General features: G+C 37.6%; 1 protein-coding gene across 1 annotated transcript in view; it reads right to left on the reverse strand.

The window, feature by feature from the left end:
• Positions 1–302: 302 nt before the first annotated feature.
• The window catches only part of LOC133524990 (AT-rich interactive domain-containing protein 2), a 61,512-nt gene continuing 48,052 nt past the window's right edge, over positions 303–13,762 (reverse strand). Inside the window, exons 28-37 of the mRNA XM_061861170.1 lie at positions 13,651–13,740; positions 12,044–12,145; positions 9,702–10,040; positions 9,202–9,312; positions 8,201–8,307; positions 7,410–7,578; positions 6,861–7,007; positions 4,710–4,742; positions 2,675–2,766; positions 303–1,151 (exon numbers count right to left, since the gene is read on the reverse strand). Coding sequence (XP_061717154.1) covers positions 1,049–1,151; positions 2,675–2,766; positions 4,710–4,742; positions 6,861–7,007; positions 7,410–7,578; positions 8,201–8,307; positions 9,202–9,312; positions 9,702–10,040; positions 12,044–12,145; positions 13,651–13,740 — 1,293 coding nt within the window. The 3' untranslated portion in view covers positions 303–1,048. The remainder of the gene's footprint in view (positions 1,152–2,674; positions 2,767–4,709; positions 4,743–6,860; positions 7,008–7,409; positions 7,579–8,200; positions 8,308–9,201; positions 9,313–9,701; positions 10,041–12,043; positions 12,146–13,650; positions 13,741–13,762) is intronic.

Below are 13,762 nucleotides of genomic sequence, written 5' to 3' on the forward strand. Positions count from 1 at the left end.
TGCCTAGTCTATCTGCTTTTGTACTAATGACAGATTGGCATAATAAGATAGTAGATTGGCCAATCAAACTGTCATTTTAGAATCTGCGTTATAAATACAGTTTCCTAAAAATCAACTGTACTTTATTTTACATTTGCACACATTTATACAATTACTGTATAACTTTCTATCGAAGTTAAAACATATAAACGAGAATGACTTTACATTATTCCAAAAAAATTAAAGAGTTTAGGCTCAGCGAGAAATTAGAGGCTCATTTAGACGTGCGTGAACTCGCATGTGAGTCTCATTACATCTTGCGACTTCGCGCGCCATGTAAACGAGCCCTAACACTGACAGTTAATTATTCAATCATATATCTTATTACGGATAACAGGTTAGGAGTATTACAATGAATTACGATCTGTCAGTGTGAAACGTCACTGATAATACTGACAGATCATATCCATTACAAATCCCCATTAAATAAATGATGTTATTACAATATAAGAATACGCTTTCGTGTCTCCTATTGAGTACTTCTGCGCGTATCCGTTTTTCAGTCTCATGAAGATGAAGGGAGAATACTATAAAGGTCACTTCAAAAAGTTACAGATTTCAGTAAGCATATGAGATATAAAACAAGTTTCCAGTTTCAAAAAAAAATCCTTGTGGAAAAAATTCGGACACTTAATTTTTTTTATGCGGAACGTAATTATTAATTTTAGAAATGAAGACTTTTTAACCTGAAAAATTTCTCCATACCACACTCCATTCGCACAGCAGTACAAACCATTTTTGAAATGTCCACCAATAGTAGCACACTTGAGATTACCGAATGAAAGCGGGCCACCACCTGGTTACGATTCTCAGACGTTATTCATGTCGTACAGCACTTGGTATGAGCGCAGTATTAAAATGACTGATAAGGCAAAATAGGTTGTATAAAGACCACTTTCAGAAACGTTCTGTACGCACATTATTACAAGAAGCCATGTTAGAAACTTCGACCAATAGCAGCAGACTTGAGATTACTGATTGAAGGCGGGCCGCCGCCCGGTTACGATTCTCAGATGTTGTTCATGTCGTACAGCACTTGGGCGATGGTCCGGGAGGCCTCCACGCTGCTGAGCGCTATCGTCGCGAGGTGCGCTTCGTATGAACGCAGTTGGCTGGTGATAAACAAGTTTATTAATAAAAGTTTTTGCAATTTTACAAGCAGTGAAATTATGTTATTACTGATTTATTTAGATGCCAAGACGTTATGGTAATAATTAGAGATGTGCCGACTATGGTTTTGGCCGACTAGCCGACTAGCCGACTAGTCGGCAGTCAGGTGGCCGACTAGTCGGCCGACTAGTCGGCGTAGCCGACTATGGTCTTCGCCTAAGTTCGGGCGTAATCGGGAACGTTCGGGTCGCCTGATTCGCTGCCGCACGTGGTTGCGTTTTCATGTTTTGACTAGTTTTGTTTACCTTTCCGATTCACTTGTTGCTCCGGTGTGTTATTATTAGAAAAACATACAAAACGAATCGTAATTGTTGTTTAAAAGTTTAAATAAACAAGTAGTGATCTTTATAAACATAATGTCTAAAAGAAAATCACGCGTGTGGACATTTTTTGACGATGTTGAAGGTGATTCAAGTAAAGTAATCAATGCCAAGTACTTATTTCGTGAGGTGGACTGGTACCAATCGGCAAACACTTCGAGTATGGTGGTTTTTTATTTTATTTCCTTATTTTTTTGGAAGATCTAGGCAGCCGACTATTCGGCTCATTTTGCCGACTAGTCGCCGACTAGTCGCCGACTATAAATGTAGCCGGATAGTCGGCTTTCCCGACTAGTCGGCGACTAGTCGGCACATCTCTAGTAATAATGTATAAAAATATATATATTTAGGTGTAGAGGAATCTTAAAATGCACATCCCTATGTCGATGCGTTAAAGATTACATCTTAATGTGTCGATTAGTATATGGTAAAATTTGCAAATCAGAGTAGGGTATCTTGATCAGAACTTGGATCCGATAGATCTTCCATGCAATTTGAATTTGGATTAAAAATAACTGTCGAGGCGCAACCAGAATCGTTTTTTTCTACGGGGAGGAGGAGGTAAGTACTGACTGTATCTGATTAGGTTACTTGTCAATAGGGGGTATAGCATATACTCAGGGCCTACCGCAAAATATTTTTTCAATTTGCAATTTCGTTATCTGCCTCTCTATCGCTCTTGCATATTACAATATGTGTTAGTGCTGCTCTCTGGCGGCAGAACATTGCAGTAATACCCCCTATTGACTAAGGATGTCCACTTATACGCTAACTATTACTTACACATTTAAAAAGGCTAGGAACCGGTTTATAAAAACCAGTTTATTTCGGTTTTCCTCCGAACTTTTATAATATAAGAATACGAACGTTTTAAGAACTTTATTGGAACCTAGAAAAACCGATTTATTCGACGAGAGACGAAACAGCCGGCCAACCTGGTGGTGTGCCACGTCAACAGACACCGACATAGGAAGAAACCGGTTTTTATTGTTCTAAACTGATTAATTAGACATGAACTGTTCTCTTCAAAACCGGTTAAATAACCTGTTTTTCGAGCGAACCCGAAATTAAAAGGTTTAGCGCCAAGTACATGATAACGGTTTGGAAATTTAACCGGTTCCCGAGCCTTAGTTTTATATTCTTACCGTCGTCCCGTATTGGAGTAAATTACAATATTCCTTAGTATCAGAGCGGCCGTCAGGCGAATGCTCTTCGTGACCGGGCCTTCGTTCTCGTCCTGTCAAACGATGCAAAGTATCAAAAACGGTTCATCGTTGTTGTAAACCCACAATATTTTATAGTATTTAACAGTTGTACTATTTTTTTTTTATCTTTACAAATACTTTATAAAACTTTGGAATAAGTAGTAAATAAAGACAGAGATGTAATAATAATACAATGTTTAGAATGAAATATTAAAAGAAATGTTAATTACTAATTACTAGGGTGCATAACAACACAAAAAGCTTCATCACTTTTATATTTCGAGGATCAAAAGCAGGCAAGTAATTTTATATTACTATAAATAAACATTATAAAATGATCCCTGCATTAAGACGATAAAAACCAAACCAACACGATTTCAAATAAGTAGCACATGTGAATAATCCAGTCGAAGCACATACATCAAAACAGAAATCGAAATAAATACAAATTAAGATACAAATGAAGAAGAGTTCCTAAGAAACTAAGAGAAAAATATTTATAGAAATAGAAACCATAAAGAAATATAACCGAAAAGGGTAAGTACAAGTTGCTAAAGCACCTAAAACATGCCAGTCAATACGTGAGGCTACATGATAGTGAAATAGAGAGCTCTATGACATAACTATTAGCAAAGAGTTATGGATTATGGAATAGAAGTAGTCTAAGAAAAAATTGTGCATCCGAGTCTGACAGCCAAACTATATGACGCTATATATGTATACTATTCCGCCTTCTTTCATTGAATGTGGGTTGTTTTGCACATTGTAATCTTGATAGAGGTAATGTATATTTTTTCCTCAGTCACACGTTGACCACGAACGTTGTGAAAGGATATTCGTGGTGATACTGCACATCTACACCTGTACTACCTCTTCTACTATTAATAATTTTTTGCTATTAGTGTAAAGTCAGCTGCAGAGAAAAGGTACCCCCCCCCCCCCCCTTCCCGCATAGAACTAGAACTAGTCCATAATGTTGGGACTTCTGAACTTCAAGAATATCTTAAGCTGTTTTAATAACAGAACTTCCGAGAGACACAGACATATTAAATATATTAAAACGGGTCACTCACGTACTTTAAGTCACTTAAACTACAAACTACTTAGACTTAAAATACGTGAGTGACCCGTTTTTAATATATCTTTAAAAAAAAGCGAAGGAGAAGCCCACCTTCAATAGACTGATACAACAATTAGCATTCTATGATGGCGCCAATAAAAAGTAAGTAAATAAAAGCAACTGTCATACATTATACCCGTCGACCTATCACAGTATCGCACATATCGCTGACGTCAAGCATTTTAACTTGCTGCAGGAAGAGTGGGGTCTCCTGTCACAAGTATTGATATACTCCCTAGGAAGTCCCACCCTTTCTCAATTTATAACACATACAATGTGACCAAAAAACGATTTTTCATTTTTTTTTTTCATAACTAATTAAAGATATCAAAAACAACACGCAAAATGTAATTAGATTTGAATGATGTCATAAAACTTATTTTTTCCAAGTTTATCGCAGGGAGTCAGTTCAGATGTTGCGAGAGATCCATAGAACTCGATTTTATGGGCTTTTAATTTTGGAAAAAGAAACCAACTGAACCTACAAGTTAAAGAAAAAGCAAGGCAAAGAAACTCTTGACTTTGACGGGTTTTTGACGCCCCATCCTTAGCAATAGTTCTGTAGGCCTATTTCTAACTGTATTAATTAAAGACGGACGGGTAGTCTATCTCGCGGACGGGATACTGTCGCACCACTCCTGAGCTCTGCGAGCTAGCCCGGCTAAAGTCGTTATGGTTTATAAATATATACCAAAACCTACTTCAGAGTTACACACTATGAACCTCAAAACGAAGTTGTTGTGCGCTTAAATCCGGAACCGAAACAAATTATATATTTTTTAGTATAAATGATTGACGTCAGCGATTAATAAGACAAGGGACAAACACAAATGGGTTGAGTGTTAATGTGCTCACCAGTTGCTCCGGCGTGCGACTGACCGCTCGGTGCTGGTCCAAAAGACAACGATACGTTAGTGACGTCACAGGACGGCCAAGGCCGTAGCCAGTACCACAATATATAACGGTCTTCATATTGGATGCGGTTCCGCAAGCAGCTTCGGTGTGCGAGTGGGACACTTTACGTACATAGCGCTGTCTCACTCACATACCGGATCGGCGTGCGTTTCAGCAGTAATAAACGCGTATTATTCTAATTTCGACCGCAAGCGGTAGCAGTACGTTTCACCACATATTGAACCGTAGAAGGCTATATTCGAAGTGAATAAAGATTTGCTCCTACCGCACGGCGACACTTACTTCACACACTGCAAATTGTATCATTTATCTTAATCATTACGGTTCAATTTAGATTACGGCCGTGTGCATTGAATTAGTTTATACTATATCATATTACACTCACATGAAATACGCTGCATCATGGTAAATTATTACAAGGTAACTAGAAGATAATTTTATAATGCACACATAAACAACATCGTTAGTTCAGGTGAAAAATGGCTAACATTTAACAATATGTAGCCACCGAATCTTGAAAATGTATATGAAAAGTTACATAATAATATAAGCGTAACTGGTGACCGAAGAGCTGGCAGCTTCCTCGCACAAAGTATCAGTATTGCGATGCAACCAGCATCCTTGGTACAATGCCTCAAGGGCCTATTTTAGATTTAAGCTAGTTATATTAATCCTCTAATTGCTATTTACACGAATTAATTTACTTGTAAAATATTTATTATTGTAAATAAAATGTATATTGAACATAACATTTTGTCATTATTATATCAATTTTCTAAAATCTTCCTATTTGATGAAGTTTATTTCAACGCCATTGCATTTTTTCAGGTTAATGGTACATTTTATGGCTACGACCTTGTTTCTGGTACATCGGATTCATGATATAAGCAAAACTTATTAATTTCAATACCTAGGTGTTAAAGCGGTGCAGTCTCAACTAAGTAGCTTGTAGATCAATCAGTATAAGGGACCTTTGCATGAGAGGAAATGTTTCTAAATTGAACAACTTGTTTTTCTTGGCCAGAATATTCCACGTGTAATATTTGGATTCCTTGCACTGATTTATCAGTATATTATGCATGTAATACAACACCATTAATGTTGTCAATAAGGCAACACTAGTTAAAAACTAAGCATTGTGATCTGCACGGCCGCACACTGTCGTCAAATTCGATATAGTTATAGACCGCGAGCCAGGAACAGATTTCCATGACCAATCGCCACCCGGGCGATAACTTGTGTAGTGGTTAACGGCTATGTATGATGAACCCTCGTGGACGTCAGCTTCCGCTCCGTTGGTGGGTTGAGGAATAGCAGCCACCGAAACACGTAAAAAGATTGTCATCGCCTCCCGTTTCATACTTTGTCAGATGATAGTTTAGATAAAAAAAAATAAAAAAAAAAAAAATGTTTATTGAGTTAGCACAAACAAACGTGATTTTGACTGGGCTGGTGCCTCTTTTTAAGCGTAATGACTCTTTTTAAGCGTTAGATGCTGTTGTGAATTAAAAAATCGTCAGCCGGTTGGATCACGGTGGAAAGAACGTTAGCTGGTCGCATGAAGTTGTAAAAAATAAGCGCTCTTTTTATGATAGTGATAACAGAATCATGAAACTTTGCATTACACATTCCATCAGGCGTATCAATTAACGGATTACGCATTACGCTTACTTTGAGGACATAAGTGGTAAGGCGCGTATTTATAATATGTTCATGCGACCAGCTGACGGTCTTTCCACCACGATACAACCGGGTGACTATTTTTTAAATTCATGATAGCATCTAAACTATCATCTGACAAAGTATCAGCCGGGAGGCGATGACTGGCGATACATCCACCTGGCCCGCAGTCTATTATGATCGTCATGTTTGTCGTTGTCTTGTGTTATACGTTATGTTGTCGTCGCAGTTTATCGTATTGGTCAAAACCGTCGTATAGGTAATATTTTTTTATTCGTTAATTACTCCATTCTGTCTGTCATTGTCTATCAGACGAATATCGATCGATGAACTCTGTATAGCTTACTAATACTAATCTATTCGCTAGCGATCCACGCATCGATCAGCAACGTTAATTCTATTCGAACTTACCATAAGCTCCCTAGGGTTGAACATGTCCGCTGCATGCTTGTTAAGGGCCGCCAACGCGGCGTTCGGCGGGTAGCCGAGCACCACCGGCTTGCTCGCTTCCGACTCGGCCGCGGCGTGACGACGAGAGTTGAACAACGCTTTCAGTGCCTGAGAATATAAGTACAAGTTAGGCTATATTTTTGTATTCAGAGATAGGTACCACGTTAAAAACTGATAACTTGGTAAAAAGACTATTAGGCCGTGGCGGGTAGCACCACGCTTAACGAACTGATTAATATTAAATATGCCACCGGCAGCTGTTGCAGCAGCATTCATATATGTCAAAGAGCGTTATGGCCAGAATTGTTAACTACAAGAGACAAATAGAACATCGTCAATGTTATACAAAAAAATCCATCACACTTGCGTGGGACTAAATACATTTTTAAGCAAAATAATTTTTAATTTCAAGAAAAATGGTAAATATTGATCCGCCACTTTGATAATTCAATCAGCTTACATATTTTTGCAAAAGAATTTACAAATGGTCAGCTGTGTTGACGACAGTACCTGCGGCGAGCAGTGCTTGTCGGTGAGATGGTTGAGCAGCGCGAACGTCCGGCGCGGCACGCGGTCGCAGTCGAGCCAGAGGCAAGGGGTCTCGCCGCTCGCGCCGCCCGCCGCGTGCGCGTGCGTGTGCGCTGCGTGCGCGAACACTTCCGACGCGTTCGAGAACGTTCTGGAAAGAATACAATTTGAAATAGCGTCCTCATTTACAGAAACGTATTCTCCAATATTTAAATTGCATTAGTTTGACTTGTAAGGTACCCTATAAACATAAATAGTATTTAATTGACATATGACTACCAAAGTACCAAGACAGGAGTCTACAAGTATTTTTTTTACAATTTCAAATTCCAAACGTAACTAAACACTACTTTGCAGCGTGTATGAAGCCTAATCAACTTACGTATTTTTCTTTGCAGTGCCGCAATAAATACTATATCACTTTAAGAACAAATTAAATTACTTTCTTATGAAAATTTTAATGTGTGTGTTTTTTACACTTTTTATCACTTATACTCCCGCCCCTGGCACTGGAGACCTTGGTCATTGTTTCCTTTGTATATGACATTTATTTCGTAAATACTACATTATCATTGTGAAATTCGCCTTCTTCTAAAAAGGAAATGTATAAATGTCGACTCAACTTTCACCAGTTTAAATGGCGTTTCGCCCAAGCATAGTTGGACATTTTAAAGTCTTCCAAGTTATAGGAACAGCTATTATGTAACCTTCGGACACCTCAAAAATCCAACTACAGGAGAGGGCTCATGTAAAAACTAAAAATGTATACTTACTTGCCACATCCCCGCCAGTGGCAGATCCATGGCGTGTCGTCTTGCGCATTCTGTATCGGTGTGGGTGGCGGCGTGGCGGCAGGCTTGGGCGTGGCTGGGGCGGCGGGCTTCCGACGACAATACAGTTATAAGAGACCAAACGTTCCTTACAAGGTACCAAGCGTTACTTACATAGGTTGCAGATATAGCATGGACATCAGAGAGACAGTTAAGTAAAGAGTGTAAAACTCGGTGTCCTTTTTTAGGACGACAAATAAACAATCTAGTCCTCAAGATTTTAATAAATTTAAGCTAAAACTTTAAGCTCAATGTCGTATTTTTAGGGCATCAGAAGTATCAGAACGTAGTTTAAATGTAAACGTAGATGTCTCTAAATCGAGGCTTAACGCATATGCTAATTTTAAACCGGTCGCCAAAGATTGGGGGACGAATGGGGAAAAAAATTAATGGCATTATTCATAAGGCGGGTCCACATAGAGCGAGCATATGCGCGAGGCAGTTTCCTCGCGTACAAACCGGCCAGTCTGGACGTGCCTCGGCCGGTGCGCTCAGGCGAGAAAAACGCGCGCGCCGCCTCCGCCGAGACACATCTACAATGGCCGGTTTGTGCGAGAGGAAATTGCCTCGTGCTTATTCTCGCTCGGTGTGGACTCGCCTATTAACGTCTGTCAAATCTAATAGACATTTCATAATAGTTTATCCCTATTCGCCATTTTGGCAGTTCTATTTGTTAGAAAAGGACAAATTTTAACATGGTTCATAAAAGGTTGCAAAGTTTTATGAATAAAGGGCTAAATCATAATTGGAATATTACACCAAGCCAACGTCCATAATATTGAACTAGTACCCTCAATAGTATAGTCCCGATTTCTTTATCGAGGCTTTTTCTGTTGTAACAACAAACCCAGCAGTGTTTGGGGGCTCACACTGTAAGAGCCTCGCTCAAAATAATGAATCAGTTTATATTTGAAACAATTTAATCTTATTCCATGAAGGTTTACCTCTGGTGTCACAGGTTGGTTGACAACCACTTCGCGATCTCCTATTTTGGTGTTGCCGACCATAACTGGTTGCCGAGTTATTACTTGCCGTACTTGCGGTTGTGCAGCTGACTTCTGTGGGCAACGAATGCTCTTAGCCAAAAGCTTGTTTGTTTTTTTTTACATTCATTACAATAAAACAAAGTTGTGATTTGTTATTTACATGTGTAACAGGTAAAGACAAAAAGTAATCATACCTTTTTAAGACTATTTGGTCTAATGACTAATAAAGAAAAAAGTTTATGATGATCACATTTTCACAGATTGACTCGAAGAGATTTCTTGTAGTATCTAAAGTAAAAATGAGAAATTCTAAATCTATGTTTTATTTATCTTTATTGAACAAAACATAATCTTAACGAATAAAAGGCAGACTTAAAGCCACTAAGAGTGCAAGGAATTGGCTATCAAAAGATATGTGTTGAGTAAACTAAATCATTCCGATGTGTAAAAATACTTACCGTAGTCTTAATTACACTAGATTTATCTTCCTGTGCCGGCTGGTTGACGCTAACATTGGTAACCACCTGCGGCCTCTGTGGTTGCTGTACCACCCTATGCACCCCTTGCTTAATCGGCGTGTTCATAATAATCTGCTGATTGCTAGACACTATTATTTGCTGGTTGCCCGGAATAATCTGAGGGCTACCCGACACTATCTGGTTGCTCGTCGACGTGCTTATTAAAGCCGGTGGTTGTTTCTGGGTAACCATAAGTGGTTGGTTGACGATTTGCGCTTTATGTGGTTGGGGCTGAGTAGTTATTATTGGCTGCTGGCTCGCTGTCAGTTGAGGGGCGTTCTGCTAAAAATAAATAACGGTTTTATATACAAATAAATTATGTTGTTTAATTACTACAAAGCCATTACCAACTAATGAAGATGTCACAATGAACGAATTAAACCAAAACCAGAAAGTACCCAACAGAAAACGAAATTTCCACAAGCTAATAATTTAGAACAATAAAATTCAGTCAACCGATATTTTTCCAATACATAAATTCTAACTCCACTTATAATCGATTCATGTAATAAGTATGAATTTGGTTTAAAAACTACCCTTTCACATGCAGCCTAGTTGTACACAGCCTGTATACACAAAAATGATAAAATACGTATAAAATGTTTATCGACTATCAACTTATTTTTTGACAAATATTATTGAACAAATAAGACAGCACAAATTATGCATGCTTTAAACACAATCTATTATACTACACTAATACTCTTTGAAAATCCGACATATTATTAGCATGTTCAAATTACCTACATATACGTAATACTTAAAATGATAGTATACCATTGAAAAAATAAACACATTTTTGTTGCCCTTCTTCCATGTTTCTAAAGCTCATACCTTTTCAAAGCATTCATATACCTTAAGAGACACTACTATAAAACAAAAAAACTGACCTAAAATCCATTCAACCTAAACAGGTTAAAAGGAAACCCTTTTATTCGGTAAAAAACTGCCTAACCTCACTGAGTAAATGCACTTAGCATAAACATACTCAAAAGTTAGGGTGACCAGATGTCCAGTATTTTACGGGTTGTCTCGTATTTCAGGCACGAATTTTACATTTTCCCGTAATTTGGCGGAACCTATACGGGCATTTAATGATAAAAATACCTATTCGAACAATATTTATTTTCTCGCACACAGCGGTGAACACTTGTGTGTGTATTATATTTATTATGGTTTTATGGGTATTTCAATGGGATATGTTATTTATTTGATAAACTCACGTTCTCTTATCCAAATATGTAATTACAAATTGTTGATTTATGGTTGTTTTAAGGTTGAGTCATAAAGAAAATTAAATTTTGTATAGGTTAATGTGTATTATTGATAGAGAGAATACTCTTTATTGGCACACCTCAGTAAAATATACAGCTTAAACCAAAACGATTTGCAACACGACAATTAACAATAATTATTGTATCGGTTATTTATTATTTAGTTTCTTCTTCTTCACGTGCCATCTCCGTCCAGGAGGTTGGCGACCATAAGTCTATATGTCTCTCTATGTTCAGTCATGCGAATTAGTCCATCTATGCTCTTCACTTTTAACCAGTCTCTTATATTTTTAGTCCATGATGTGCGCCTTCTACCACGACCACGCTTCCCTTCAATTATTAATTTCAGTAGGTTGTATTTATTGTTCCTATAATTATTTAGTTTATTATTTCACATTTTCGTTTCCGTATAATATAAAAAATGTTGTGTTTTTAAATATTTAACATAAGTCTTTCGTTTAGAAAATTAGCATTTGTATAGGTTGATTGATTATGCCAAATTTTTACAATAAAATAAATAATGTTGATTTTTAATAAAAAAAAACGGCATGTCCCGTATTTTAACCTCGAATCCCGTATTTTTAATGCAGTTTTCCCGTAAAACCGGAAATCAGATCTTGTCACCCTATCAAAAGTAAACTTTGTAAAGAAGTTTATGTTATGACAATAATGCTTTTTAAAGTCGTATGTGAGGCTAGAAAGTAGGTTATATAAAAAAAGGCACGTTATCGGCTGGAAGAGCTAATTTATACTTCGTTTCAGAATTTAAAAAAAACTCCGCAGTAGTATGCATGAGAATGTTTATCAGGTACATTATGCGGTATAATAATGAAATAATTTCAACAAGCACGATTATTGTATATCAATTATTTAGTCTCATGCTTACTTCTGCAGAATTATTTCTAATCCTAAGAAAAACGAACTATACAAGGTCATATGATTGTACATTTTCTCTCTACATATCAAAGTCGAGAAACACTACAATGCCAAGCGTAAAGTAATATAAACCTGCGCGATAGCAGTCTTAACGACCGTGATAGGCTGTGCTGTGCTCACTAACGTCGGCTGACTCACTATCACCCTCTGTGCGGATTGTATCACGCCCGAGTTCTATAACAACACATATGTTAGCCGGTAAGGTTCACTTTTGCTTACCGGCGTGGGCCATATAGAAACAAAATAAAACAGTTTTAGTTTTTACTCACCAGTTGGCGCCACTAGCGAGAACGATAATATCATTAAGATGTTGATGTTTTAAAGGCTACACTAGCGCCCCTAGCGGCGAATTCATACCTATATGGCCCACTTTTTTTAATTAAAATAAATGGTGATAGTCGATTATGAAGAAGAATACAACTACCGAATATACAGTTAGTTACAAATGAAGTTTCGTGTTATAGCAAAATAAGTGCGAGGTACAGTCAAACGGTTTCATGATCCACTTTAGGCGAGACTGGTACCATCGACAAGTGCTGCCATCTACCGTTCTCGTACGTTTTCTTGTGCATAGTAGGTTCCGCCATCTTGTGGGCTACATTGGAAACATAAACTCACATTAACACCTCGCGCCAAAACTCTGACGTCTCTTGTACTGCTCCTTACAGTTTATACACGCTCCCTATAGCAAGCTGACAATCATGTTATAAAGAGTAAATGCCCAAAACTGAACACAGATGGCGGTGTAGTTAAACAGTTTCAGTGACAGGTGAGATTTAAATACAATAAAACAAGTGCCCTTCTTACTGAATACTTATTTTCAATGAACTGAAACATAGACAACGGCGGTTTGGTAATACTTGGTACAAGATTAGTACTGAACTGTCAACAGTTTCATAGACATAAATTATCTTCGCTCTTTTCTAAGACTATTTCTTTTAAGTTACAGATGTGGCATGAGAAACTGTTTGACTGTAGCCATTATAAGGTGATATGAACCCAAGCAACGAAATAAGATTGTGGTAATGACTAATGAGTGTTTGAAAAGAATTTAGAACCATAATGAATTCGTGCGAGTTATTGTATGGGCTGTTCATGTAAACTTACGGACAATTATTAGAAAAAACTAATTTTTTTATAACTAAAAGTTACACCTGGGAACTACAGCTGTCAAGAGTAAACATTGTCTATTTATGTAGGTACGTTTTTAAAGTTTGGTTAAAATGTAAGATATAGCATTCATTTATAAATTGTTTTATATAGAAGTTGCATTTTTTTTATAAATCAGACAATTTTTTTTTATGAACTCAATCTCCCAAACTAAACACTGAAATTCTGTGAGTTCATTTATGTTCAGTAGTCACAGAAAAAATATTCTTCGAAAATATGCCCATACAATAAAATAGCACACAGCATTTATGCACTGCCATAGACCAATAGTTTATCATGTATTTCTTACATATTAACTGACAAAGTTTTACTGGCCAAGCGTCCATAGAACTCGATATCCATCGTTGTGCCCTTAGGCACGCTACCGCCATCTATTGTCAGTTAATAAAAGTGTCCATGAAAAACAACATTTTTCTCCGCCAGCACATAAATACCATTATGACAATGAGAAACCAAACCAAATGTTAGTGATTTAGTGACAAAAGCTAGCTAACACATAGGCTTGTAACCTGAATGATTTGCTGTTGGGTTATCGCCTCGGTGGCCTGGGCAATAAGGCTGTTTAGCGTCTGCTCGTCCAGCCCGCCAGGGTTGTTCACCTTATTCGCAAACGTTCATATT

Source organism: Cydia pomonella, chromosome 14 (genome assembly GCF_033807575.1).
Source record: "Cydia pomonella isolate Wapato2018A chromosome 14, ilCydPomo1, whole genome shotgun sequence".
Taxonomy (NCBI): domain Eukaryota; kingdom Metazoa; phylum Arthropoda; class Insecta; order Lepidoptera; family Tortricidae; genus Cydia; species Cydia pomonella.